Below are 26,953 nucleotides of genomic sequence, written 5' to 3' on the forward strand. Positions count from 1 at the left end.
ACAGTGTTCTGTGCAATTAACTTGACAATGATGTAACATTTTATCCAGTATGTATTATTACTTCATTTGTTCATGGTAAGTGTTGTGTATGTTATAAACATTACGCAGCGCTGATGCGTTGGCGCATAAGCATGCGCTTGCGTGCGGCAGAGCGAATATTAAAGAGACGTGGTTTTGTTTCCCATCCGGTGAACCTTGTGTGGACGTTGTTGTTTAACAGATGGTGGATTTAACAGTAAGTACCTGTAATAATGGTACTCCGATGGAAGTGTGTTTCGAACTGTTAATGTTCAAGCAACATTATCTAGGACTACCCCTGCTTTTCGTTTGGGTTTCCTGTGTTGGGTGAGTGCAACAATCTCACAATCAGACTGAAAACCTGTGATCAAGTTACTGTATGTTTCGTTGTAATTATTTCGCAATGCCACCACGTGTAGGGCTAAAGTGAAGCGGGTTTGTCATGGCCCTCTTTCTACAGCTGGCTTGCTCACACACACACACACACACGAGTGAGAAGCCCTGCTCTTTGCTCATGGACTGAGAGTTGATGATCTACCATCGCCCATGCATCGCGGGGGTCAAATGACAACGCATTAGACAAATTTGACCATCCTGTTCTACTCATTAATAAATCATCTGCCCATTCCCAGAACGGCGCATTTACTGTTACAGTTTATATTGAAAACATACCCGAAATTATGCTGCACTGTATTGTTCTGTCGTAAGACACTCCTTCATTTCGCCTAGCTCCTTTGCTAAGAGTCTGGGAGTAACGATTGATGCGAGTCTGTCATTCTCTCAACATATCGAAGCCACAACCCGGTCCTGCAGATACATCCTGCATAATATTCGTAGGATCCGTCCCTACCTCACTACTGACTCCACCCAACTACTTGTCCAGGCCTTGGTGACTTCCCGTCTGGACTACTGCAACTCTCTTCTGTGTGGCCTTCCTGCTACTGCCATCAGACCTCTGCAGCTTCTATAGAATGCTGCTGCATGGGTTGTGTTTGATTTGCCAAAGCACTCCCATGTACCTCCTCTACTCATCTCTCTGCACTGGCTTCCTATAGCTGCCCGAATCAAATTCAAAACCCTGGTTACCGTGTACAAATGCATCAATGGAACTGCTCCCGGCTATTTACAGGACTTGATCAACCGGTACACCCCAGCCAGGCCCCTTCGCTCATCTACTTCTGCTCGCTTGGTGGTCCTGCGCACAAAAGGCAAAGCTCGGAGGTTCTCGGTTCTGGGTCCGTTGTGGTGGAATGACATTCCCGTCTCACTCAGAACTGCGGAAACTCTTGTCTATTTTCAAGAAGGTTCTGAAAACCCACCTTTTCCAGATCCACTTCGCCCAAGATCTCTCCAGCTCATTTATGGTGTAACTGTTCATGCAGCGTAACTCCATAAGCATCCCCAGATACAACTTTGATTCAGTCATTACTCTGGCATTGTACTTGCTCATTTGTGTATCTTATATTAAAAAAAAAAAAAATTGGTGGGAGGGTTGAGGGTATCAGGATTTGTCTATCCTGTATCTTATGCACCTACTCGAACGATGAACCTCGGTGCCATGTGGTAGGGAACAAACTAGGTTTCTTGAGACTTTTATGTCTGCAGCTATGTCTCCTTCTCTTAATCTAATGCATAAATTGTACTTTTGCTGAGATGTACGTCGCTTTGGACAAAGCATCTGCTAAATGAATGAATGTAAATGTAAATGTAAGACACCACATGTGAACCGTACCTTCTTTTTCAGCAGCGTTACAACGTGTTACTTAGTGGCGGCGGGGAGGGGGTCCTATAAAATACGGCGGGGGGTGATGGGGTTCGGAGGGACACGTCCCCTCGCCCCGCCCACCATTCTGGCGCACAGTGTGAAGTAACGCAGTTGTTGCTTCTCTGAGTCAAAAGTGACAGCGCACAAACACTTCTGTACGATTATGTAAATAACTGTTCGGGACTATGATAGGAACGCTGTTGGAACCATAATGCACTGTAGCCTCCCACGTCGTGTGTATAAGGTACACAGCTGATGTCGACATCGGCTGAACCCCCACGCAGGTCGTCTTGCTTCAGAGCCCAGTGTTGCAACTCATGAGATAGTAAAACCTCAGCGCTCCAGTGTCCGTGTGTGAACTGAGGTAGCAGGTTTGAATCCCCTTCTCAATGTCGTATCTTTGAGTAATGCACTCACACGAAATTATTGGGTAAACAATTGTAGACAGCTAGATAATGTAAGTAATGTAAGTCTATGGGGGGGGCAAAAAGCGTCAGCTAAGTGAATAAATGTGACCGCATGGGTGCCTATACGTAGTAGGATAAGCGCCCCCTTGTGGTTCCAGTTGAAAAGCGGCTGAGTAGAGCCAATCAACTCCAACCAAGGTCAAGAACCGCTTGTCCCGAATGGGTCGGAGACTAGCCGGCCACACAGGGTGCAAGGCTGAAGGGGGAGGGGGACACACCCAGGATGGGACACTAAACCAGCGGCGCCACCACACACCCCCCTGAGTAGTAACGCACACTGAATAAGATGAATGTAATGATCCTTTACCTCTCACAGTATAACCTAATAAAATTGGATTCTATAGCAGTGGTTGTCTTATATGTTATAGCTTACACATTTGGGTAATAGGCAGTGTCCTGGTTAGGGCGGTTCTCTTACAACCTGATAGTCGCTGGCTTGAATCTCACGCCTGCTGTAGGTTCCTTGATCAAGGTATACACACACACACACACACGCACACACACACACACACACACATTGTCTGAAACCACTCGTCCCATGCAGGGTCGCAGGGAGCAGGAGCCTGACCTGGCAATGCAGGGCGTAAGGCTGGAGGGGGAGGGGACACACCCAGGACGGGACGCCAGTCCGTCGCAAGGCACCCAAAGCAGGACTCAAAACCCAGACCCACCAGAGAGCAGGACCTGGTCAAACCCAATGCGCCACCGCGCCTCCCCTAGACTGAGGTACTAACCCTGAACTGATACAGTACGAATATCCTGCTATACAAATGGTTACATCAATGTTGTTTCAAAGCTGCATTTCTAAATGGGTTGCATTTGACAAAGGTATCAGCTAAAGGAAGATAATAATGTTACTGTTCAAAGCAATTGCTTTCAGCATACTGTATGTTTCCTGTCCAACCCTCCAGCCCCAGCACCACCCATTCTAATGGCTTCAGGGGCTTCCATTTCCAGCTAACAGTAAATGGTGTGATTGATTGGTATTACCTCATCTCTGCTAATGTCTAGGAACTCGAGCTCTGAACCAAGCAGTACCAAAGCTATTAGCATTCTGTGCAAACACTTGTAACCACACACACCATCTGAAACCGCTTGTCCCATACGGGGTTGCGGGGAGCCAGAGCTTAGCCTGGCAACACAGGGCGGGGGGAGGGGCAGGGTCAGGGTCATGCCCAGGATGGGGCACCAGTCCATCGCAAGACACCCCAAGCGGGACTTGAACCCCAGCCCCACTGGAGAGCAGGACCTGGGCCAACCCCCCACTTATAATTTCCATCATGTATTATTTAGACATCATACATCACAGAAATGCTCAGCCCATTTGTTGCAACTGCACATGTAGTTTTCAGTACCGTTTTTTGCTTCTCTGTGCTGTTGGCTCAGAAATATCAGTTAAAAGAAAATAACCCATAAAGCGACCCGAGACAGAAACAAAAAATAATAAGATGTGGGAGAGGGTGTTAAGACCATCATATCCATTCTCCGGGAACCTGCATTCTAGTGCTTTCTCGAGCCCTTCCGCTGAATTCCGCTCCACGCAAATCAGTGCAAAAGTGTTCAGTGCCACGCGACTGACAAGTGAGTGTGTGGCGTCAGCGCGTGTCCGGACACACCTTCACACACAGCCACAGAGCCAGAGCGTGTCGTGACGGAGCTTTAATTTTTTTTCTTACCGGTGCCACAAATGCTTATGTGGTAGAAGAGAAACACATTTTATTTATCGGTTTCAGTTCACGCCGGAAACACACTGTATTTACACAATTATAATTCCATGTAAACAATCACATATACACTGTATATTTCACCATGAAATCAGTCTAAAAATGTTGTGTCGGGAGAATCTGTCCAAGAATTTGCGACAGATTTTGTTCTTTCTCGCACTGTTGCGGATTCGCGCCCCGTTTCGACAATCGCAGTGTGTAACTAACTAACTGTAAAGGAATGTGTGTGAAATATGCGAACTTATCCCGCCACGAGGTGCGAATTCCGCTCAGTCCGAAGCAGTGACATACAGCAGACGCAGTACAGACAGTGTGCGAGTGGAAAGGACAACGCCCAAGGCAGCGGACCAACCAGCCGCCGCCCCCACTGGAGTCTCCTGTTTCCAGCCGCTCCGCACACACACACATCTGCGCCGTCTGCCCTTCAGCTCCATTAGACCTAATTGCACCCGCTGCAGCGACCACAGGTAGGAGGGATGTCATGACAAAATGATTCGGTTTCGTCTCCCGGACCGCCCGATCGCGCTGCCGCTAGTACTACTGCATTGGTGCGGGATTCTTGGCTCTTGGAGACCGTTCACCATCTTGGTTTCTGGTCGCGCGCGCTTCCTTCCCACGCTGCGTAAACCGACCTGATCGTGGGCGCGTGGGTGTGTGTGAGCTCTCTTTGAATCCATTCCCCTGGATCCATTTCGACATTGCTTTTCCGAATCCTCCTGTTATTCTTCTCGTGAATACGAAAAGCTCATCTTACAGAGTACACAAGTTGAGTCTTGATTTACTGATTCTACATGATGATGTACACGCAGGGCTGCATAATATAGTGAATGAATGAATGAATGAATGAATGGCGCTATTGGGTCACTAACTCGTACCGTTATGACTGCATGTTATAAAGAATAGCGGAGCCTCTATGCTGTAGCCTTTTTTTCAATCAATGTTAAAGATACGTTTTTACTAGCGTTAGGGACATCCTGTTGGAACTTCTTTATATATGAATCATGTTATCACCCTTACTCCTTAACCGACTTTAAACAGGGCAGTTTACACGTCCCTAAATTTCATTCTTGTACCAAATCAACCTTTCCATTTATAGGATCCTCTCTGGAATAACTCGTTAATCCAGTCTGAATTATTTTGGAAAGAGTGATGTCCTATATATTGGTAATCCTTGTCATCCCCTCTTATGTGGGTTACTGTATATCTATGGTATGTTACCTGTTGCTATAACCTAAACACATGTTGTTGCTGTATTATTTTTTGAAGTTAGTTAAATCCATGGATGATGTATTTGACTACTCTACTCAGTGACCTTATTTCAGTCATTTAAACGCTTTTGTCATTTGTCCTGTAGGTGCAGGCTGTTGAGGCGCTATGGAACGCTTTCTGTGCATGTGGAAAGCTCTCATACTCGGTAAGAATGACCTCATCCTTTCATTAGAGACAGTTTAGGGAACCGTGCGTGATGTGACACTTTAAGAAAACTGTTTTAAAAGCCAGTTTCGTATTGTTTGCAATGTTAGCAGCCACAAGACTGTGGAGAAAAAAATACTAGGCTGGTGTTCATTGGAAGATGCAATGTTCCCCATGCTCCAGGTCTTTCTGTGGCCTTGACATCAACCCTGACACCAGCTGTGAGTGAGCAGGACCTTCAGCCCTGCCTCACTCAGGAAAAAAACCTGCAGATGGACTGCATATTTGTGCTGAGCAACAGTACTACCCAGTCCCACTGCCAGTTTCTGCAGGATGGAAAGCTGCTGGGCTCCACTGACCCCGGTGACCTGTTGATACCTGAGATGAGCAAGCAGATCAATGTGATGTGGCATCAGCCAAATGTGTGTCGCCTCACAGTGGCCAACATAACCGAGAAGGCCAGCACATACACCTGCCAGCTGCGGCAATCTGACATGCAGAAGAAGAGCATGGCCTTACACATTAGTGAGTAAACCCACCGAGTGCAAGCCCACAGAGGGGTGAGATTTCACAGGGGTGTAAGAGTTGCATAATGTGCATAATATAGCTGATCAGAAGTGACTCATTTTAAGTTATGTTTCCCTTTGCCATGATGTGACTACATGAGAATGAACATTTATTATTTTGCTTTTTAAAAGTCTTCTTACAGTATTATTAAGGTGAATAAATATTTGATGTTGTTATAATTCACACTGGGTTGTAGCATTTGGAATTCATATTAACCAAACCTATAGTAAGACAACAATTATATTTGTAGCACAACAACAAGGGGACAGCAATGGTGGTGGATGCAGTTGCGGAGTTTGGTACAAGGGAAAGTGAACACAAATAAAAACTGGTACTGGGGAATATACACACTGAAATGGACTGGGAGATCTGTGAAACTAAAGTGAGCACACAGAGTATAAATTCACAGTTGCTAATGGGATCAGCCCCAGTGTTGATGTTGGGACTTGGTGGAAGACTAGTCCAGCTGCACCACTGGAATATGCCTCCTAGGGTTTGTGACACTCTGCACTTGGGGTTTAAAAGTATATGTAGCTAAACTCATCTGAGGACCTGAGAATCTTAACCGCTTTTCCAGAGAGTAGTGAAGAACTAGGTGTATATATGTCTGGGACACCTGGTAGCGTCATGGTTTAATGTTACTGCCTTTGGATCTAAAGGCGGCAGGTTTGATTTGGACCTCCAGCTGTCGTACCCCTGAGCATGGTATTTACCCTAAATTGCTCAAGTAAAATTACCCAGCTGTGTAAATAATTGTAAGTCACTTAGGAGAAGAAAGTGTTAGCTAAGTGCACACGCGCACCATCTGAACCACTTCTTCCATTTGGAGTCGCGGGGAGCCGGAGCCCAACCCGGCAGCAGAGTGGGGAAGGCTGGAGGGGGGAGGGGACACACCCCACTGACCCCACTCCGTCACATGGCACCCCAAGCGGGACTCAAACCCCAGACCCACCAGAGAGCAGGACCTGGTCAAACCCGCTGCACCCCCCCCCCCCCCCCCCCCCCCGTCAACTAAATGCATAAATATTAATATATCAAAGATTAATGATCTGTGTATGTGTTTCTCTACAGAGACCCTTCCACCCTGCTCTGCTGCTGATTTTGTATTTCAAGGGAAGCCAAGTCTGCTTCTGACTGTCATCTCACTTCCTGTGCTGCTGGGACCTCTGATTGCATATTAGCCAGTTCAGTGCTACCAGCACGATCTGCTCACTACTTGGTATAGCTATCTAACCTTGTTGTTAGTCCCTACACATTGCACTTGTGAATGCTTCCAATGACAGAACTCCTCAAAAGAATGGAATGATTTGCATGCCAATTAAGAACAGCAATATTATTAAGATAAGAATAGCAATACAAGACAGTGCACTGCTGTTATTTTTGTGTTATTTGTCATTTATCTTCAAAAAGAGTTAATATTTTATTATAGGAAATGCAAAAATGCCTATAAGATTAGCTAGGTTTATCTGTTTATGAACCATTTATCAGCCAGATCTTGTAGTAAATTTAAGTGGCACTGGTATAAAACAAGTTGCCAATTATGGAACATCCTGTACATAAAGGACAATAAAGGATGAGTTCCTCTTACATCCAGAGTTGTTTGTTATTGTTCTGTCATTTAGTTGTCAGCATGCTGGCATGGAGAACAGAGAGTGCGAAGTGATGTGAAAATAAGTAATCGATCATTCCTAACAAAAATTAAAAACAATATCGGAAAAAACAACTATTCTTTAATCAGTAAACAATAATGCAGAATGATAGCACAGAGATGCCCCACAGCATCTGGGCTGTTTGGTCGTAGGTTCGAATTCAGCTCAGGTAGGTGGAGTTTGCCTGTTGTCCCTTTGTTTGTGTGAATTTCCTTCCACAATCCAAAGACATGTGTTTCAGGTGTACTGGTGACCCGAAATTACCCACAGCGTGTGAGTGAGTGTGTGTGTGCTTGGCCACTCTGCTGCTGCCATCCCATGTAAGCTGTATCCGGTGATTCCAAGATATGCTCTGGACCACTCTGAACTGCCCTGGATGAGTGGTTAAGGACGGCAAGCAAGTGAATAATATCTAAAACAATAACATTAATATCGCACACACTGTCTGAAACAGCTTGTCCCATACGGGGTCATTGTGAGCTGGAGCCTAACTCGGCAACACAGAGCGCATAGCTGGAGGGGGACACTCCCAGGACGGGATGCCAGTCTGCCGCAAGGCACCCCAAGCAGGACTCGAACCCCAGACCCACCAGAGAGCGGGACCTGGCCAAGCCCACTGCGCCCCCAATAACACACACACACACACACACACATTTTCTGAACCGCTTGTCCCATACGGGGTTGCGGGGAACTGGAGCCTACCCAGTAACACAGGGTGTAAGGCCAGAGGGGGAGGGGACACACCCAGGACGGGACGCCAGTCCGTCGCAAGGCACCCCAAGCGGGACTCGAACCCCAGACCCACCGGAGAGCAGGACTGTGGTCCAACCCACTGCGCCACCACACCCCCCGCCCCCAATAACATTAACGTAAAAATTATCAATCAATGAGCAACTGAAAATATAATTTACTGATATTTTACATCTCTTTTTCTGTTGATGTAGTGCACTCATTGTATTTTTCTGTGAGATGTACATGTACACGAAAAAAAATAATGAATAATAATTTTAACAGCATTTTATCTGTCTTTTAATTTCATTTTTCACCTCACATCTCTGTCTCTGTTGCGACTCCACCTATTTCTCTTCCTTCCCTTTCCTGGTATTTGGGCTTCTATGTTTTGGCCATTAACCGATCATTTGGAACCACCCTGAGGAACTCCTGTGACAGTCTCTCTGGTCACTAATTTGGCCCCATTTCAATTTCACCTTCTGTTCTACAGATGTAAGCAACATTTAAGATACTCAACTGAAATAGAGACAGATGGGCCTAGGCCTTTTTTTAAAACCATCCATGTCAATTGGTTTATGACAAAACCTACTATTGCAATTCAAAATCCTGGTACAGAACCTGAAGAATGAAATGTTTTTATTACCTTTATTGCATCATTTCACAGTAACCTATTTTTTTTTTCCTTTTCCTGCAGTTAAGGTTTTATCCTCAGATTTTGTTTAATATGAAACACAAGAGTCCATTATAGGGTGTGAACACAAGTAGCACCAACACAGGTAGCCACAAAAAGACAATGAAAAGGTTCTTGTTACCGCATAAATACACACTCAAATTCACATACTTCCTCAGGCAGATTAAAGTCACATGGTGTGGTGGCCAATTGGTGGTGCCAGTGCATCGCAGTGCCTGGGCTGCACCACTGGGCAAAGGTTTGATCTGGGGGGAGTTTGTGGGGAGTTCCTGTGTTTCCTCTGGATGCTCTGGTTTCCTCTCACAGTCCAAAGGCATGTATTCCAGCTGGACTGTTAACTCAAAAACAGCCTCTGGTGTTATTATGTGGTTTGCATTGCACTGCTGTGAGGATTTGAAGAAACTTGTAAGTAGTTTAGTGCAGTTTATCTACAATTAAAAATCACTTTGCACAAAGGTATGTTACATGTTAATTACATTTAGCTGATATTTTTCTCCAAAGGAACTTACAGTGTTAATGTTATGGTTATTTACCTATTTATAGAGCTGGTTAATTTTACAGGAGCAATTTTAGGGTAAGTACCTTACTCAAGGGTGCTACAGCCAGAGGTGGGGGTCAAATCTGCAACCTTTGGATCCAGAGGCAGTAGTGCTGAGTACTACACTACCAGCTGTTCCCAATTAATAATACCTGAAATTATATACATTATTTCTCTAAATTACATGAATTAAAACTGATAAAAACAAACATTTCTATTAAGACAAACTGGATTTTTAGTTAGTTCGCATAGATTTAAACCATGATTAATATCTGATAAATAAAAATAAATATCAAAAAATAAATTTTTTTCATAACTAACATTTCCATAGACATTTCTTGTTCTTTCCCTTCTCCATCACAGAACTGTCCAGACTCAAAGTTTAATCTGATGGCATTGAGTTTGTGCTAATTTAACCTAGGCTGTGGCATTCAGAATGCTTGCTACCCGAATCCATCAACATGAAAACATCCCACCCCCATTAGAAAGAACTTCAAGTGCATTGTTGTTGTCTCTAAAACAAGTCATGAATTATAATATGAGGTCCATAATGGTTCAATACATAATGGAACAAGTACTTGGAAACAAATTTGAAATTCACTAGAGAGAGAAGGGAAAGTACATATCCCAAACAAAGAGCAGCCAGCAAGACTGGGCCCCATCAAAGAACTACTGTTGGCACAGACATGCTCAGTAACATAGATATAGACAATTTGGAAACCCACAGGAACCCAATGGACAATGAAGACACTGTGGCAAACAAGACATGAGACCGGAAAAATTATTTTGGGGTGGATATAGGAGATATCAGCCATGAAGCAAATCACACTTTTGTTGCATAAAATGTGCTTTTTGCAGCAAGAAAACAAGATTCCGATAGAATCATAGTACAGGGCAAAGGCAATCGTATTTTCTATGTCACAAAAATGAATGTCCAAATGATCCCTTTTATAGACCCACAGAAACAATACATTTACTAAGTGTGAAATTAAAAGACAAACAAAAAAAACCCCATCAAACTGCATACGGTACAAAAAAATCAAATTTCATTTAGTTCAGTGAACCCATTTGTGGTGCGCCTGGGCTGCCGGAGGCGGGGGAGGAAAGCGGAAAGGACTCGCCACACTGGCGCGCTAGTAACCAACTCTATTTTAACCCCTGTGCCCAACAGTGAATGACGGAGATGGAGCCAGAAAGTGAACCAGAGACAGAGCAGACGGATGCATGATGCACACAGCGCAAAGAACCCCGACGACCCCGCACAAACCCACACGCCCAACGAGACTCCCCTTCTCCGTAGCTGTTCCCTGTTCCCCTCTTTCCTCCACTCCCTCCACCATGACCCGTTCCACTGTCTGCGACACAATTAAATAAAAAGAGCACGAGCACGTCATGGCTGTCTCCTGCGTCGTGTCCCACGCCATTTTTTCTCCTTACATTGACAACAAAATTGTTCAAAAGTTAAATTATATTGAGGCAGTAAAAGCAGTGCTCTTATTGTGAAGAGTTTTTTGTCTTGGCTCTTCATGAGGATTCTCATTATAATTGTGGGTTGGAATAGGAGCAACCTGATTAGACGTGAAATCAACACTGGTCCCCCGCCCTCCCTGCTCACTCCTTCCTCCTCATGCCCTACCCACAACATTGGTGCTTGCTTCATTTCTGGCCTCCACACTCTTCACCCTGCAAATTGTCGGCAATAAGCGCGTACTCTGCAATCACCTAATACAGTTACCAACGGAGGTAAGGCAGAAATTCTTTCTATGCACACAAAAGCAACTTGTTGAACAAGACAGTCATAATAACTGTATTTTATATATGTGCAGTATAGCATGTGTGCAGCATGTGAGTAAGTACTTGCAGCAGTTATGGAGTGAATTTATTTAATACTAAGAACTCCACTGCAAGCATGTTGAGTGTGTATATAAATGAGGAAAAGATCAGAATAAAATTTTGCATCTCGAATGGATATCTGGAAAAATAAACAATTCTAAAAGTACCTGATCTCACCTGCATGAAATGTAGTGGTTCTCATATCTACTGAATTCTGTGGGCAAAATGGAAATGCAAAAGTCAACTCTCGGTTTGTTTTTGGTCATAATGGATGATTTGTGGTAGAATGGCGCTCCTGTGCAATGAGTTTGAGGAGTCGTAAAAGTCCTGCCTGAGCTCTCATGGCTGAACCTCCTTACTTTCTCCCAGGTCATGACTTGGAGGAGATACACAGTGACAAATGTCCTCTCAACCCTCTTTCTCCTGCACTTTGGTAAGAAATATAGTGCTGATTCTGGCTCCTCATTGTCTCTTGGAAGATAAAACATACAACAGGAGAGGTTTCTAATCCAATACCCTATGATATTTAATTATCTCCCGGCAGACGGAGAGCTTTTTCTCTTCTTTTATTTAAAATTTGACTTACCAGTGATCATTCAAGATTTAAACCTGTCAGGGTTTCATGAGCTCTCGAGAACGCACATTCTCTTATCAGTGGACAACATGTATCACAAAACTCAAAACATTTACATTTATTCATTTAGCCAATGCTTTTCTCCAAAGTGACGTACATCTCATAAAAGATACAATGTGTACATTACATCAGCAGAAAGGCAGACACCGGTGGCTGTTAATAAAAGCCTACATCCCAAAACATGATTAGCCTCATAAGAATTTTTTTTTTTTATTTTCAGCATACTTTTCTGCAAAGAAGACACATGATTTTGGGATGTTCACTTTCTGCCGTAATGACAAGAGGCTGAGGATGGACTGTTGGTACCCAATTTGCTCAGGTTCGCCACAATACAACTGCACCTTCCTAACAGAGGAGGGCCAGGTGATGGGAAGCAATGACTCTAGCAGGCCAACACACCCATCCTTCAAGAACACAACCTCACTCAATATCACAGAAGATGGGAAATGTCGCCTCTTTCTCTTTCAGCAGAATATCAGTTTGCCAAGAAATTACACATGTGAACTCCGACGGCAAAAGAATACAGAGCAAAAGAAAATAAATATAAATCACAGTAAGTAATATCTGTAAATATAGTTTAAATTATATTTGTTAGTCTCCTTTTGCAAAGCAGCAAGAACAAAATGAGAAGATGCCTAAAAAATGAGATAAGTTCTTGGGTATACAATGAATGCACCAGCACTACAAAAGGAGTTTAAGCAGCTAGGAAGGGAACATACAGCTAAAAGGAGAGAGGACACAGAGGAATTTTGGTCTGATGAACGGTTTAGTCCACATTGGTTAAGTGTCTTTGTTAATTTTCCAGAAAACCTGAAAATGTGCCCTTCTATTGGTTTGCTGATCAATCCAAGCCTGAAACTGTTGTGGACAACACTGGCTCTCATAATGCTGCTACATGTGGTCCCTTAAGAAGAAGACAAGAGGTTTTCTCCGGTCTCCAGAGTTTACAGTCAGTAAAACGAACGCTTCATTTGCCATTCAGTTTGTGTTAGCACGGGCATCCATTAAAATTTTTAAATCTCCTTTAGCACAGAGTGAAATACTTAAGACTGAAATGCAAAAATCCTTGCACTGTAGAAATATAGTTTATGTAATATCTTGAAGGAATATTTCTGTCATCAGTAACACAAGATGTATTTTACACATGTACCACCTTGTACACATTATCTGTAAGTAAACGTGTTAAACTCAGGAGTTATCAGAAGCAAAAAGATCATAGAAATAAGATTTGCTGTTAATTATACATGCAACTCATTGTGGAGAACACCCCCAACATAATCGCTTTAAATAATACACCCGCCTTGAGAATGTTTGTAAATCAACATTATGTGTCCTGTTATCTCGACTGACAAAGTGGATTAGCAACGTCGGTGGAAAGCTTCATACTGTTTCCTACAATGATGACTGCAATTAATAAATTTTAATGACAAATTAATATCTGTCTCTTTCAGAATTATTTGGGCATTTTATTCATCGTGATATTTAATATTTTCCTGTGAATACCTTAATTCTATCTCAAAGAATACACACTAACACACATCTTTACTCCACTATATATTGTAGAGGCCCCGCGTTACTGAGAAGCGTCACGATTGAGCGGGAAAAGATGTTCATTGGAAATAGTTAAGAATGGGAATAGAGGGGAAAATAGTTGTTCAACTGCTGGGGGGCTGACATGCCAGGGACTATATAAGGGGGCGAGTGCCTGTTGGACAGAAGGTGGGGATCGAGAAGAAGCTACCTCCTCTGGCTCCGGTGACCCCCGGGCAACGTCCCTGACGGCTAAGCGCTCTTCAAATTCATCAAACTGGTCTCACTACTGCCATGCAAGCAACTTCACAAAAAGGAACACAACACCCACGCCTGCGGATCTGACGAACATCGATGACACAGACGTTAAACTCTGGCTACACGAACGAAGCCAATTTTACAACTTAAAGCTTGCCTATGACATTGCTAAAGATCTGTTTCCGATCATACGATAATTAAATAAATATAAATAAGCGTAGAAGGTTAAGAAAAAAATGTAAAGGTATAAGCAAGTTTGGAAGGGTGGCTTGAGGCGTAGCTCTTTCAGGAAGGGGCTCATCGGAACGACAGCATTTCCTTGTTGTGTTTGCGTCTGTATCTCCTACTACTGTGTTCCCTGCTGCTGTCGTTGACCCCATACATACATACGAACCCAGAGCGCAGCACTACTGTTTCTTCACCCTGTTTAAGCCTGCTTTGGCGCGCTTAAAAGTTTACCTATGAATCAAGTGGCAACACGTAGTAACAAGGCAGAAAATATACTTCTTTATTAATCTTTAAAAAAAAAAATCGTGAGGAAATTCTCAAGAAAAAACATGAACTTTACCACTAATACAAACATGTCATGTAAAAAAGACGCGCAAGTACATGTCATGAGCGTGAAAACCCCAAAAATTGCCTGAGTGAAAACACCGATGAAAGACAGACGAAGATGACTGCGATAAGTTTGTCGATATACACACACAGACACAAAGTTAAAATGACCAGTTCAGTTGTTGAGATGTAGTAGCCTGTCATTCAACCTTGTTGGCAGTCAAACAAAAAAAAAACTGTAACAAATTACATTTTCAGCCACACTTATTCTGTTTTTGAAAATACCGTACAGAAACTGACGCTAGAACTTAATCGCGATTCTAAATTTATTATTCATGTAAGTACCACATCTTTCCATGCTTGCAACTGGATCGTCGCTTAAAAGTGACATAACAGCGTCGCCACGATTTCGTTTCTGTGCGCATGCGCACTAAGCCATCGTTTAATAAACAAGGGGGAGGAATTCGGAACGGTGGGTGTAACATCTGTTGTTTGTTATGCTATTTATTGTAATGAGATTGAATACTTTTCAAATTCCTCTTTAGTCTTTGTGTGCAGTCAGTTCTGTGCGTCATGCTGGTTCGTTTTCTCTGTTCGCTTATTTGTATTGCTGCCTGCCATCTCTCTCACAAGGAAAATACAAATAGTACTAATAGTAGCTTAGTTAGACACTCAGATTTTTCAACTGAACGCAAAGTGGAACTTTTAAAACTTCTTCCACAACATTTGCATTTGACAGTCACTGAGTCAGCATCAGCATAATAATGTTATTTAAACAAGTTATGATTTTGTTTATGTGCCATGATGATTTACAAATTACATCCATTTCACATTTCACACATTTTCAGAACCGCTTGTCCCATACATCCATAAGGCTAATTTATTATATCTGGATTTTTGTGTTTTGTTGAAGATCTGCTCTGTTCCACACTTCTAAACCGTGTGAAGGAGAGACCACCTTGCTCCAGCCACACCTTCTCTGGAAATGAAGGGGTGAGATCCAAATCCACATCTTTGTGAAAAATGCCATGATTTTTCCATCTCACACTTACAGCTTCGTGTTTACATTTATTCATTTAGCAGATGCTTTTCTCCAAGTTGATGTGCATCTCATAGAAAATACAATTTGTGCATTGCCTTATAAGAAAGAGACATATCTGCAGATGTGTGACTCTTAAATACAGTTAGTTTGTTTCCTTCACCATATGCAATGATGTGCATCACGCAGGTAGCTGCATAAAGCTTTACCGGAATATTGCTGAGTCCAAATTATCTTCCCAGTCCACACACACACACTCACACACACACACAGTGTCTGACACCGCTTGTCCCGAGTGGGGTCGCGGCGAGCCAGAGCCTAACCCGGCAACACGGGGCGTAAGGCTGGAGGAGGAAGGGGTACACCCAGGATGGGACGCCAGTCCGTCACAAGGCACTCCAAGCGGGACTCAAACCCCAGACACACCACAAAGCAGGCCCTGGGCAACCCTATCTTCCCAGTAGTGTTGTTAGTTTCTTTTGAGATACATGTAAACATTTGTTACATTGCGGCGGTGGCTTTGTAAAGGATTGATCTGAGGATGATCATGAACATTTATACCTTACATCAACTTAAGAGATCATGATTTAGCTCTTCTGTTTGTATTTTCAGACTTTTGAAGTCAGTTTAATTAATTCATGAACAATACTGTGCTATACATCTTCTTTTAGATATTTGAAAATAAATAATAGAGCCGAAACTTTGTAATTCATTAAGTGCAATGTTTTTCAGTCGAACTGTTGTTGTAAAACATACATTTTTGTCTTTTGTAACCTGATTTTCCAGGCAACAGAAGAGTCCAGATCCAGATGGCAATGTTCCTGTTATTGAAGAAGGTAAAGGTTCTAAAAAATGATTGTTTTATAATTTTTATTTAGATATATTTTAGCCTTATTTAGGTGTCCCTGGGAACTTTTCTGAATTGTCATTGTTTTTTCAGGTGCTGTAGCTACTGCAGAGGACTCTTCAGCTATTGCTACTATTCAATCAGCAGCCACTTTCTCATCAGACCAGCCAATTAAATACCTGTTCAAGACAGAGGGAGCTGGGGGTCAGGTAAGGTTGCTGCATCCTCCCAATGGGGTTGATACGGAATGACAGTGCACTGGGCACACTCAGAGAGGTTTAGATGTTATATATTGCTACTCTTTGTGTTAATGTTTTTCTGCTTCTTGTATTTGTAAAATGATTTTACTGTGTGAGCTTCTTTAATCCCTCAGAAACCACCAGTTTCTTTGTTATTCCGTCTGTTTTAAGAACTTGGGGTTTTCTCTTAAGTTTGTTCTGTGCACATTGTCCTCCTGCTGCAGGTGACATACCGGGTGATCCAAGTGTCTGATGGACAATTGGAAGGACAGGCTGATGGAACAGCAGCTGTCAGTGTGGTGACTGGATTTCCTGCAGCGACACAGCCAGTGACACAGGTAGAGGGTTGTATTCTTGCCTACTTGTGGGGATAAGAACATGTGTATATATGAGATTTGTGCAATATGTTTACAGCGTATAAAATTCCATTTTACTTAATACCAGAGATCAGGAAAATTGATTATTATAAAGCATTTCACCCTGCAAGACAAAGATTGTTTACAGCTCATCTGTGGTACAGACAGATGATCTAAGTATGACAGGCTTTTGGGAGTGTGGTGTTACCCGGTGTGTTGGACACATGTGCCATCTGTGTTCCAGGCTGTATTCTCACAGTCTGAAACACTGGAGGGAGATGGCACTGAGACCCATTATACCTATTACCCAGCTACCATCTCTGATGCCACACCAGGTACCATGGTGACAAGTGTGCAGGCCCCAGATACATTGCTGAGTCAGAACACACCAGCAGGTGAGGTGGGCTGAATCATGTCCTAATGCTGATGTGTTAAACTGCAGCCTAGTTAATGAATAAGTTCACACATACATTTAAAGAGTTTTTTTACATCTTGGTAAGTGCCACTGTTACAGGAGGAACTTGTATTTACAGTTATTTAGTTTGTATCCCAGAGCCAGGATCCATGTCAAGTGGTTAATATTTGAATATCCTGGATCGATCATTTGTGAGTGACTCTAATTTATATATTATAGTATAGTTTAGCATAGTATCCATTGTAAGTTGCTTTGAATAAAGTGTCTAAGTGAATAAATGTAGATGTATTATTATTTTTTTTTGTGTGTCCCAGGGCAGCTCTATGTGATGATGTCACCCCAGGAAGTGCTCACTGGAACCAACCAGAGGTCCATTGCGCCTCGCACACAGCCATATAACACGTAACGTTCCCCCCTCGACGTCCAGGTTCCCACACAGAGATGGCAGCTTCTTAGGAAGGTCTACTCCCACTCACAAGTTTAGCTCTGTAGATATTTACAATATGTTTTGCACAATAAACATTTATTTATTTAGCTAATGCTTTTCTCCTAAGCACCATATAATTTTAAGCTACTTACTCATTTGCCAATTTATACGGTTGAGTAATTTTTTTTATTGGAGCAGCTTAGGGTGAATACCATGCTCAAGCATACCATAGTTGGAATGCTATTATATGTCGGTCCTGGAAGTGGAAGGTGGCAGCTCTAATCACTATACTGTATGCCAACTTTAGGCCATTCCTGACTGCAAACAAATACACTTGCTTCCTCTTCCATTCACCGTCTCTGTTGTGCTTGTGCATTGGGATTCAGGTAGCTGTGGTACTGACACACTGTATAAGAATGCTTTTGGTATTGTACTCACTGTACTGTGTTTCTTAACAGCAAATCTGAAGCACCACGAACCTCTCGAGATGAAAAGAGGAGAGCCCAGCACAATGAGGGTGAGACACTAATTCATTATTAGCTCTAACCAATATGTTCATTTGAAACTGACGTTAATATTAGGCTTTCAAGTTTCAGAAGTAACATATTTGTGTCTTCTCTAGTACACATTTTCAGAAACAGTCCAATTATATCATACCTTTTTGAATTAGTTGTTATCAGGACACCTTCAGTGGGAATCTTTTTGTCTACTAGTTGAACGTAGGCGGAGAGACAAGATCAATAACTGGATTGTTCAGCTATCCAAGACCATCCCAGACTGCACCATGGACTCCACCAAGACAGGCCAGGTAAGCATCTGCCCCAAGGGCTCCGGGTTTACTGCTGTTTTTGCTTATGTGGACCATAGGGCTGTTCTTTTGTAGAGTAAAGGAGGCATCCTGTCCAAGGCTTGTGACTACATTCAGGAGCTGCGACAGAGCAATATGCGATTGGGGGAGGAGCTGAACACCCTGGAGAGGCTCAGGATGGACAACCAGCTGCTACGCCAAGAGGTAGTGCTTATGAAAGCTCCAGTTCTAAAAATAATAATTTGTTCTTATTTTTAACTTGTATTTACATTTTAAATGCTGGCCTTTTTTGATTTCCATGGTAAAATGATGGCATGTTCTTGACGTACATTCACTGATGTACACTTAATGCTTCATTCTGTGGACTTGAAAAAGTAAATTTATATTGAGGTTATACTTTGGTTTGAAATTAGGAAATGAACTGAATTTTTGTCATGTTAATCTTGTTTATTGTGCTAAACAGATTTAGCTCTAATTTTATCTATTGTGGTTCTCTCCTTCATTACACAGGTAGATGACTGGAAATCAAAGAATCAAATTCTCAGGAATCAGTTGCGACAGCATGGTCTTGTGGGAGCAACGAGTGTAGACCCCCAGTGAGAAGGAGAAGGAGTGAAGACAGGGCATTTATTCTTCAGTGGACACTGAAAGATGCAACAAGACAGCAACTAAGAACTTAACGGTTTCCTCATCGTTCCACCTTTTTGGCCAAAGCAGAAGAAAAGCTTCATTCTACTAGTTGATGAAGATGTTGAGAAGGGCTGTCTGAAAGAAATATTCTTCCAGTTGGTCCCAAAGACTTCAGTTTAATGGCCAGCAGTGCTCTGCATATGTTCCTTCGTCATTTCAGGTCTGGCCAGAAGGAACTGTTCATTCATGTACATAATCTTTTTCCATTTTAGCTGTTACATTTCACACCATTTGACTGTTATACATAAATTACATTTGGTTTTTTTAATATTTTAGGGAAGACATACAGTTCAAAAGCTGGCATCTGAGAAGTTGTAAATATATAACCTATTACGTTTTTTGTTACGATAAATAATGTGTCCTTAACCTTGATTATCAGCAGGTCTAAACTGTTTATGTGGGTACATGTATGGGTACCTTATTTGTATAAAACCCCTTTAAGTGCACATTAATTCAGACACGGCATTAGAATGAACAAGTGCTTTTAAGATTACTGCTGTTAGTCTGTTGTCAATATAACTATAGTGACTGCCGCGAGAAATAAATGTTAGATACTGTATGTGCTGTGCATATGGAGATTGCACCAATGTCTTTCGGCATTTCTCAAGTACATCAGTATCTTGTGCAATTTTACGGTTAGGTTCTGTGTGCTACTTGTTTGCTGTGACCTCTGAGATGGTTTGCCTCCCACAGTGTTGACTAAGAAGTCAAGAAAGATTGGCTGTCAATGGACGTGAACGTCAGACAGCAAAGGCACTTGTTAAGGTCAGTTTCTGGGACGGTCTGTGCTAAAATACAGATCACCACTCTACTACTGGACATAGTGAGGCATAAATATTTTAACGGCTTGCACGTTGCTGACAGGTTATGTTCCAACCATTATTATTTTCATGTTGGGTGTTCAAGAAAGGCAATTTAATGAGTGATTTGTTGCAAGCAAAGGTAATGCACAATTTCAGTCTAATTTTAGATCTGCATTTGTTTGGATTTTACTGTAGTAATATTTTCAGTATGTGCTACAAATTCCAATATGATTTCTTTAATTTTATAACTGCCAGGTTAAGGCAAAAAAAAAAAAATTATATTGCTTTTATACTCTTGTTTCAGTGTCTTGCTATCTTTTTTACAGAGATGAGACACAGCAGCTTGAGTCCGAACCCTGACAGGGATTTCATAAGCATGACCCTGCTTCAGCATAAAAGTACTGTTTTATCACACCTATTTAATGTTCAATAAATTTCACTAATTTCTTCTCCCTTGTCTTCTTGACTCTTATTGTGTATTTTATGTCCTATATTTGACTGCATATATTACTAATATTCATAAAATTACAGTGCTTTTAGTAATTGGGGGTAGGGGAAGTGCAGCATTTTTTTCCATTTATTTCCATTTTCACTAACCACTTGTCCAGCTGCTCCCAATGAGTTGGAGCATATACTAGAATCTTCAGGGGTGAGACAGGGTGCACCCTGTGTGATGTACCAGCCCATTTGTAGGACAATCACATACACAAACTCTGGGTAGGTTGAGAGTTAGCTGTTTGCTTGAACCATGTGCTTTGCACAGTGATTTATTTTGAAAAATTTTCCATGACATATTGAATGATCTTAAAATTATAAATCTTGCTATGTTTTACCAGTGAAAGTGTAAGCCTTAGCAGTGTGGTAGCCTTCTGGCGTGCTATAGACTGCTGTGAACGTTCAAATCTGACCTTCCCCAAAACAAATAACTTGGTGCAGTTACTTCGTCATATTTTAAACAGGTCATGTGTAATTATTGCCCAGTCCTGCCTACTTCAGGTGCAGGTTTAATGGGCGTGCTTTACTTTCAACACAGTGCAGTTTCAAAGAGTCATTTTTGACTAACTGAACAAGTGTTGAGCACTTTCACGCACGTTGGTTATGATAATTTTTGCCAAGGTGACTGAAAAAAAGGTGTTGAACAGTAAAATGTTTTTTTGCTGTCTTTTATTCTTCATCTTACTGGGAACAGGAGGAACAGGTAAGAAGTCTACAGTTTCACTACTTTCATATGGATTTTATTCCTGGATTTTACTTATTGGATAAAAATGCTGTAATTAGAAAACAGCTGCATTGAACATGTTACTTTGACATATGTAATTTAGTCCAACTGTACTAAATCTATCAAGTTAAAATACTACAGGGAACTCAGTGTCTGAGCAGCTGTCAGTGCTTTTCTAAATGTTTCTTAAAATTTGTTTTAGAGCACATAAGTGTAAGATTAAATTGTAAATTGCTTTGGACAAAGGCATGAACTAAATAAAGATGAAAAATGTAGCTTTTTTTGCATATATCATGGAAAATTGTGAGTTCCAATGTTGTTTTTAGGAAACCCTGCATATTAAAATTGCCATTTAGAGCTTTTCTGGTATTTAAGGTAGTAGAAATGTTTTAGAGCTAATGGCAGTTAATGTTGAATATATTTTATTCTTTGTAGACAGTGGTATCATAGGCTTAGTTTACAAACCTACGAACAGAATGTCATACCTATACTTAAAAGCAGCTGCAGGTTACACATCAGGGAATGAAGTATGATTTTATTATAATTTGATCTAAAAACTAATTTTATTATTATTATTATTTTTATTTTTTATAGAATAAATTCTCGTACCCGTAGTTCATACTTCCTGGAAGTGATTTTCATGGTTACTTTGTCACGAAAGATGGTCTTTGAGTTAATCTTTAACTTAACCCTATTTGTACTGTGAAAAGGTGATGTGCTTATGAATTCTTCTGTTGTTCTCTCACTGAGAACACACCATCTTTACACCTGTACGGAACTGGTATGACCCAATGGTTCAACAATAGACTGTGAAACAATTATTGAATAAAATGCTGATTTTAGCCAAGCTGGTATTCTTTGGTCCTCTATGAAATTTGTCGCCCAGGACATGGTCTCTGACTTTATTTTGTATTAACTACATTATCATTTGACGAAATCTTCGGAACAGCCTATGTAGCTGCACTTTCAGATTGCCTCAAAACTCAGTGTCTCATGTGTGCTTTCTGGTGACCCTTGATCAGCTGTATCTGCCCTACCCATGAAACTTGACTCCCAATAAAAGGGAACATGAGGAGGAAGTTGAAACTGTTAGTCATTCTTACTCATAATGCGGGGAAAGTTCTGGCTGAAAAAATGACCACCAATTTCTGTCTCGATTAACTCATAACCTTTCCATACAAATAATCTTATGTTCAAAATCCTAATGAGCTGTAATACACTGAGAAGAAAGCGTGGCTGTACCAGATACAACAGACCTTCCCAAATAAATAACCATTTTATATGTATAATGTGCAGTGTAGCCACTCCTTTGTTTGGCCTTTTCAGTAAATTGTGAGTATTCATTTTAAGGACAGCAGAAGTTCATAAGGATGTTCCTGAGGATCATGGATTCATGAGGATATTTATTTGTTATTCTAAAGTGAAAACCCTTAGCAAAGAAAGGGCACTATCTTCTTGAGTTTTGTCTTAAACAGGGTTGCCTGCAGCTTCCAGACATTTATCTACAGGGCTGGAAGTTTGTTCAGTGCGCAGTGGGGGGGTTAGAAACATGCAGTGTGATATGTGGGAGGATCTGCAGGAACCCAGTGACAGACTGGTGATGCGCCGATGCACCTGAGCATGTCTGTTAATCACATTGCTCTAGAGCTCCACTGTGCTGCAAAAGACTCAACAGAAGGTTGAGTTAATGCTCTCATCACCTGTGTGAATGTACTCAGTGGCTTCTGCAACTTGGTGGTTCTCTTGTCCGACTGCTCTTTCTCCTCCCCTTCCTCCCACAGGGACAGAGGCCTTTGAAGTGTCTACTTCCACTCCTGTACTCAGCATCCCAGAGAATGCAGGTCTGTCCCACAATGCTCCATTTGATCCCTTCAAGTTGTTGTTCACATGAGCAAAAGCACAAGATAAGCATCTTTCCAAACAAAATGTGGAAAATGTGCAATAAATGAATTTGTTCCAGATCATCTTAGTATATTGTATTTGCTTTGTCATCCTGCAATTTATTTGGTGCACTATTTATATAAGTTCTCTCATTTTTCAAGGAGCCGACCTGAAATGCTTCTATACTGCTGATTTTGGGAGTCCAAGGGTAGAGTGGAAATTCAAGGATCTGCAGGGGTCACAGCTCTATGTCATCTTTGATAATGAACCAACTGGTAAGCTGGCGGTATTGCTCTAGAATGTATAATTTTCATGCAATGTGTATGTGCACTACAGCTGCGTATATGTGAATTTGTGGCAATTCAATTACTTCATATTTAAAATGGAAAAAATATATTGAAGTTTCAAGAATGAAAAGAATTTGCTATATTAAAAAATGCAGGGTTGTGTGTTCATTGTCTAAGTTACCTGAGAAACCAGGTTGAAGAAAAATTTTTGCAATGTAATCTTTGCTAGGCTGGTTTTTGTTCTTCCCCTTAGAAAAATACAAGGGTCGTGTCGAACTATATAAAGATGGATTGCGGTTCAACACAGTTACACGCAAGGATACCGGGGAATACATCTGTGAGGTGTCCTCTGCTAATAATTTTGGAGATGTAAAAATACACCTGATTGTGGAAGGTACAGATTATATGAAAATAATGGACATACTGACATCTTTAGAGAGTCAAAACATTCCAGAAGTATGAAATTTCCATCATTAAGACAAATCATATGTTAAAATGGATTAATAACCAAACATTTGAATTAGAAGATATTACTTTTTTGTGTTGTAGTTGGCACTGATAATTAATTTCTGTGTATCTATATTGCATGTAATGGTGTAGATCATGATTTTATCACCCTTCTGTCTGTAGTGCCACCCTCTGTGCCAGTTTGTGGGGTCCCTCCATCTGTAACCACAGGTTCTCATGTGGTGCTTACCTGCAATGATCCCACTGGCTCCCCCCCTTCTACCTACAAGTGGTTCAAAGATGGAACCCCACTGCCTGAAGACCCCAGCAAGTTTGTGGATTTCAAAAACTTCTCTTATACTGTTGACTCCAAAAAAGGCACTCTGGTCAGTGAAGCATCTGAATGCTCAGTTTTACCCAACCTAATATTTTTTCTAAGATGCATGTAATGGTCCAGGGCAGTGTGGTGGTGCAGTGAGTATCTCAGTTACCTCAGCTTCCGCACAGTGCAATTGCACATAGATTTAATTTTCATTCATTCTGTGCAAAGTTTCACGCAGGTTTCTTCAACATGCTCCTATTTCCTCCCGCAGTTGACAGGTATGCATTTTAGATAGGCTTGTCACTAAATTGCATGTAGTGTGTAAATATGAACATACAGTATGCATGTATGATTACACAGCTTTGGACTGACATCCATCCAGGGATTTCTCAGCCTAGATTTTGCCGTATGTTTCTGGAGTAGCTGAACTTTTAGACAAAGCTCTTCGTTTTGTGATTTGTCTGCATCCCCTTCCTCACCTATGTTCATAAGCTTTGAAAAATGACTGAAAGAATGAGACTGCAGACACAAACTGCTGAAATTAGGTCCCATCGCAGGATTGCTGAGCAACCTCTGTGTGAATGACTGTGAAGTTCTAAGATTCAAGAGACCCTTGTCATAGAGTCGCTGCGCCTCTAGATGTAGATGAGTCAACTGAGGTGGTTTGAGCATATCCTAAAATGCCCCCAGTAGGCTTCTGCAGGAGGTATAGAGAAGTAGAGACTGGGGCAGAGCTGGGACACATTGCAGAGATTATATCTTTTGACTACCTGTGAACACCTCAGAATCCCCAGGAGGAACTGAGACCTGCTGGGGAAAGAAAAGTTTGGACCTGCTTGCTCAGCCTCTTACCACCACCACCTTCTCAAGGACAAGTGGAAGGAAAATTAACTGAACTGATATTAAGTTCCAAATAATGATTACTTTGGAAATCCTGTACTGTACTCAGTTATAAACAGTAATCTGGGAGGGGAAGATTAGTGCAGTTATTGTGTTTGTCACAGTGATTCTGTGGACTTTCACAAAGTCTTTCTTCCCATTTCAGACATTTCCCTCTGTGACCAAGGCTGATGCAGGAAAATACTCATGTATGGCCAGCAACCCATCAGGTCCCTCTCAGACCTGCTTATCCCAGGAGATGATAGTTTGTGAGTAACACCATTGTTTTTGTTTTGTTATCATCCACTGCTGGGACTACTGAGATCCTGGTCTCTGTTGAAGCTACAAATAGACCTATTTGAAAATGGAAGCTGCATTTGTTTAAGTTCACAAAGTCCTGAATGACAGACATTTTACAGTGCACTCAGTGCTCTTGGTTTTGCATTATATGCTACATCCTTTTCAGTGAAAGTTTCGTTGTGTCTTCATTAAATGTACTTAATTCTAGATGATTCCAGGCCTTTCGGAGTTCAGGAAGAGTCTTGGAAATTATTGTGTTTCATGAGGCTAGAAGTGAAATACTAGAGAGTCAAAGCTTGTTAACTTTTTGCCATGTGTTTCTGTAGATGATGTGAATGTTGGCGGGATTGTGGCAGGTGTGATCGTGGCGCTGCTGCTGGTGATCTTGCTGGCATTAGGCTTTTGGTTTGCTTTCCGGAAAGGATACCTGCAAAGTAAATTCCTTGTTTTCCAGTTCTCCAGTCCACTAAGATAGTATTTTGAAGAAGTGTGTTTCTTAATTTTTAATCTCTTCTCATTTCATTGCAGGTAAAACCGAGAGGTAAGGTTTCCCATTTCCTCATTTATATAAATTAGATTATGCTAAATGCTTTGGCTCAGTGCTGCTAGACTAGCTGAAACTTTGTTACAGGTCCATATTACTCTAGCTGACATTTTCACATCAGACAAATGTGACATTTAATTCAATTGAGGCATCACTGCTGCCTCATAGAGTTGGACAGTTAAGTGCAGAATGCTGGTCGAACCAGCCTGCTCACTGGCTTTATATTGGGTGCTCTCCTACCGCAGGTCTCAAGCTGGCTATGCCAAGCCAACACCGAGCACTGCGGATGAAGAGGACGTAAGTATAGCAATACCGACAGCTTGTGCAGAGTCAATGATGAACTGTTGCAGATATTCATAGTGTTAAGTTTTTAAAAGGTTTGTTCAGTATGTTTCTGTCTGGTTTTCCAAGGTTTTGCTGCGTTTAATTAGCTACCATCTGCATCCTTTCAGGGCGAGTTCAAGCAGAAATCCTCTTTCGTTGTTTGATTGCTGCTGGAGCAGAAGACACATGGAGGAAGAACAGTTTGACTGAAAACTGTGGATTTTAAATTTTCAACACGATTTACAGTCATTTTTTTTTACTCTGGATTTTTGTTTTTATATATCTTCTCCATCATGATATATAAACATGTATAATTTAAATCAGTTCTGTACAGGCTAAAATATAATATTTATGCTTCTTTTAAAGAGAATTCTTGTGTCTGTATTTGCTTTGTTTGGGTCAATGGGTAAAAAAAAAGACCAAAACACCAAATACCACAGCACAGGTCTCTTTTCCCTGTCTGTCATGGTTACAGGTGTTGTATATATGCAGACTGCAATTTTCTCCGGCACAGACTGTGCTCATTATTTCCAGAAGTAGGATCTGGAGAGGAAAAGACATTGTGTCCAGCCATTATGATTAATGCAACTGGGAGTAAGCCTGAAATTTCTCCATTTCACTATTTTTTGGACTGTCAATGACAGTGTCATTTGTCATTTACTCACTGTACATGTCAAAAAGTAAATTTACAATTGTTCTTTTTATTCTTGGCTTTTTTTAGCCTGCTACAAAAAACAATTGTCAGTTTGTTT

At 41.5% G+C, this 26,953-nt stretch overlaps 2 protein-coding genes across 4 annotated transcripts; both read left to right on the forward strand.

Annotated features, from left to right (window-relative positions):
* Positions 1 to 14,806: 14,806 nt before the first annotated feature.
* Positions 14,807 to 20,409, forward strand: LOC108928675 (upstream stimulatory factor 1). 2 transcript variants are annotated; one of them, XM_018742720.1, is made up of 11 exons: positions 14,807 to 14,846; positions 15,288 to 15,367; positions 16,200 to 16,249; positions 16,354 to 16,469; positions 16,724 to 16,837; positions 17,100 to 17,250; positions 17,585 to 17,672; positions 18,156 to 18,214; positions 18,411 to 18,505; positions 18,581 to 18,709; positions 19,016 to 20,409. In XM_018742720.1, exons 2-11 carry the CDS (start codon positions 15,360 to 15,362, stop codon positions 19,103 to 19,105), a joined length of 900 nt encoding a protein of 299 aa, XP_018598236.1. In that variant the 5' UTR covers positions 14,807 to 14,846; positions 15,288 to 15,359; the 3' UTR covers positions 19,106 to 20,409. The 2 variants fall into 2 exon arrangements, with proteins under 2 accessions (XP_018598236.1, XP_018598237.1); XM_018742721.1 differs by having other exon boundaries at positions 17,585 to 17,639.
* Positions 20,410 to 21,001: 592 nt separating this feature from the next.
* LOC108928757 (junctional adhesion molecule A-like) lies at positions 21,002 to 26,922 on the forward strand. 2 transcript variants are annotated; one of them, XM_018742848.2, is made up of 10 exons: positions 21,005 to 21,196; positions 22,999 to 23,058; positions 23,260 to 23,373; positions 23,639 to 23,779; positions 24,016 to 24,218; positions 25,200 to 25,302; positions 25,660 to 25,767; positions 25,862 to 25,874; positions 26,123 to 26,174; positions 26,330 to 26,908. In XM_018742848.2, the coding sequence occupies exons 1-10, from the start codon at positions 21,097 to 21,099 to the stop codon at positions 26,363 to 26,365; spliced, it is 930 nt and encodes a 309-aa protein (XP_018598364.2). In that variant the 5' UTR covers positions 21,005 to 21,096; the 3' UTR covers positions 26,366 to 26,908. The 2 variants fall into 2 exon arrangements, with proteins under 2 accessions (XP_018598365.2, XP_018598364.2); XM_018742849.2 differs by lacking the exon at positions 25,660 to 25,767 and having other exon boundaries at positions 21,002 to 21,196; positions 26,330 to 26,922.
* The last annotated feature ends 31 nt before the right edge of the window (positions 26,923 to 26,953 follow it).

Source organism: Scleropages formosus, chromosome 10 (assembly GCF_900964775.1).
Source record: "Scleropages formosus chromosome 10, fSclFor1.1, whole genome shotgun sequence".
NCBI lineage: Eukaryota > Metazoa > Chordata > Actinopteri > Osteoglossiformes > Osteoglossidae > Scleropages > Scleropages formosus.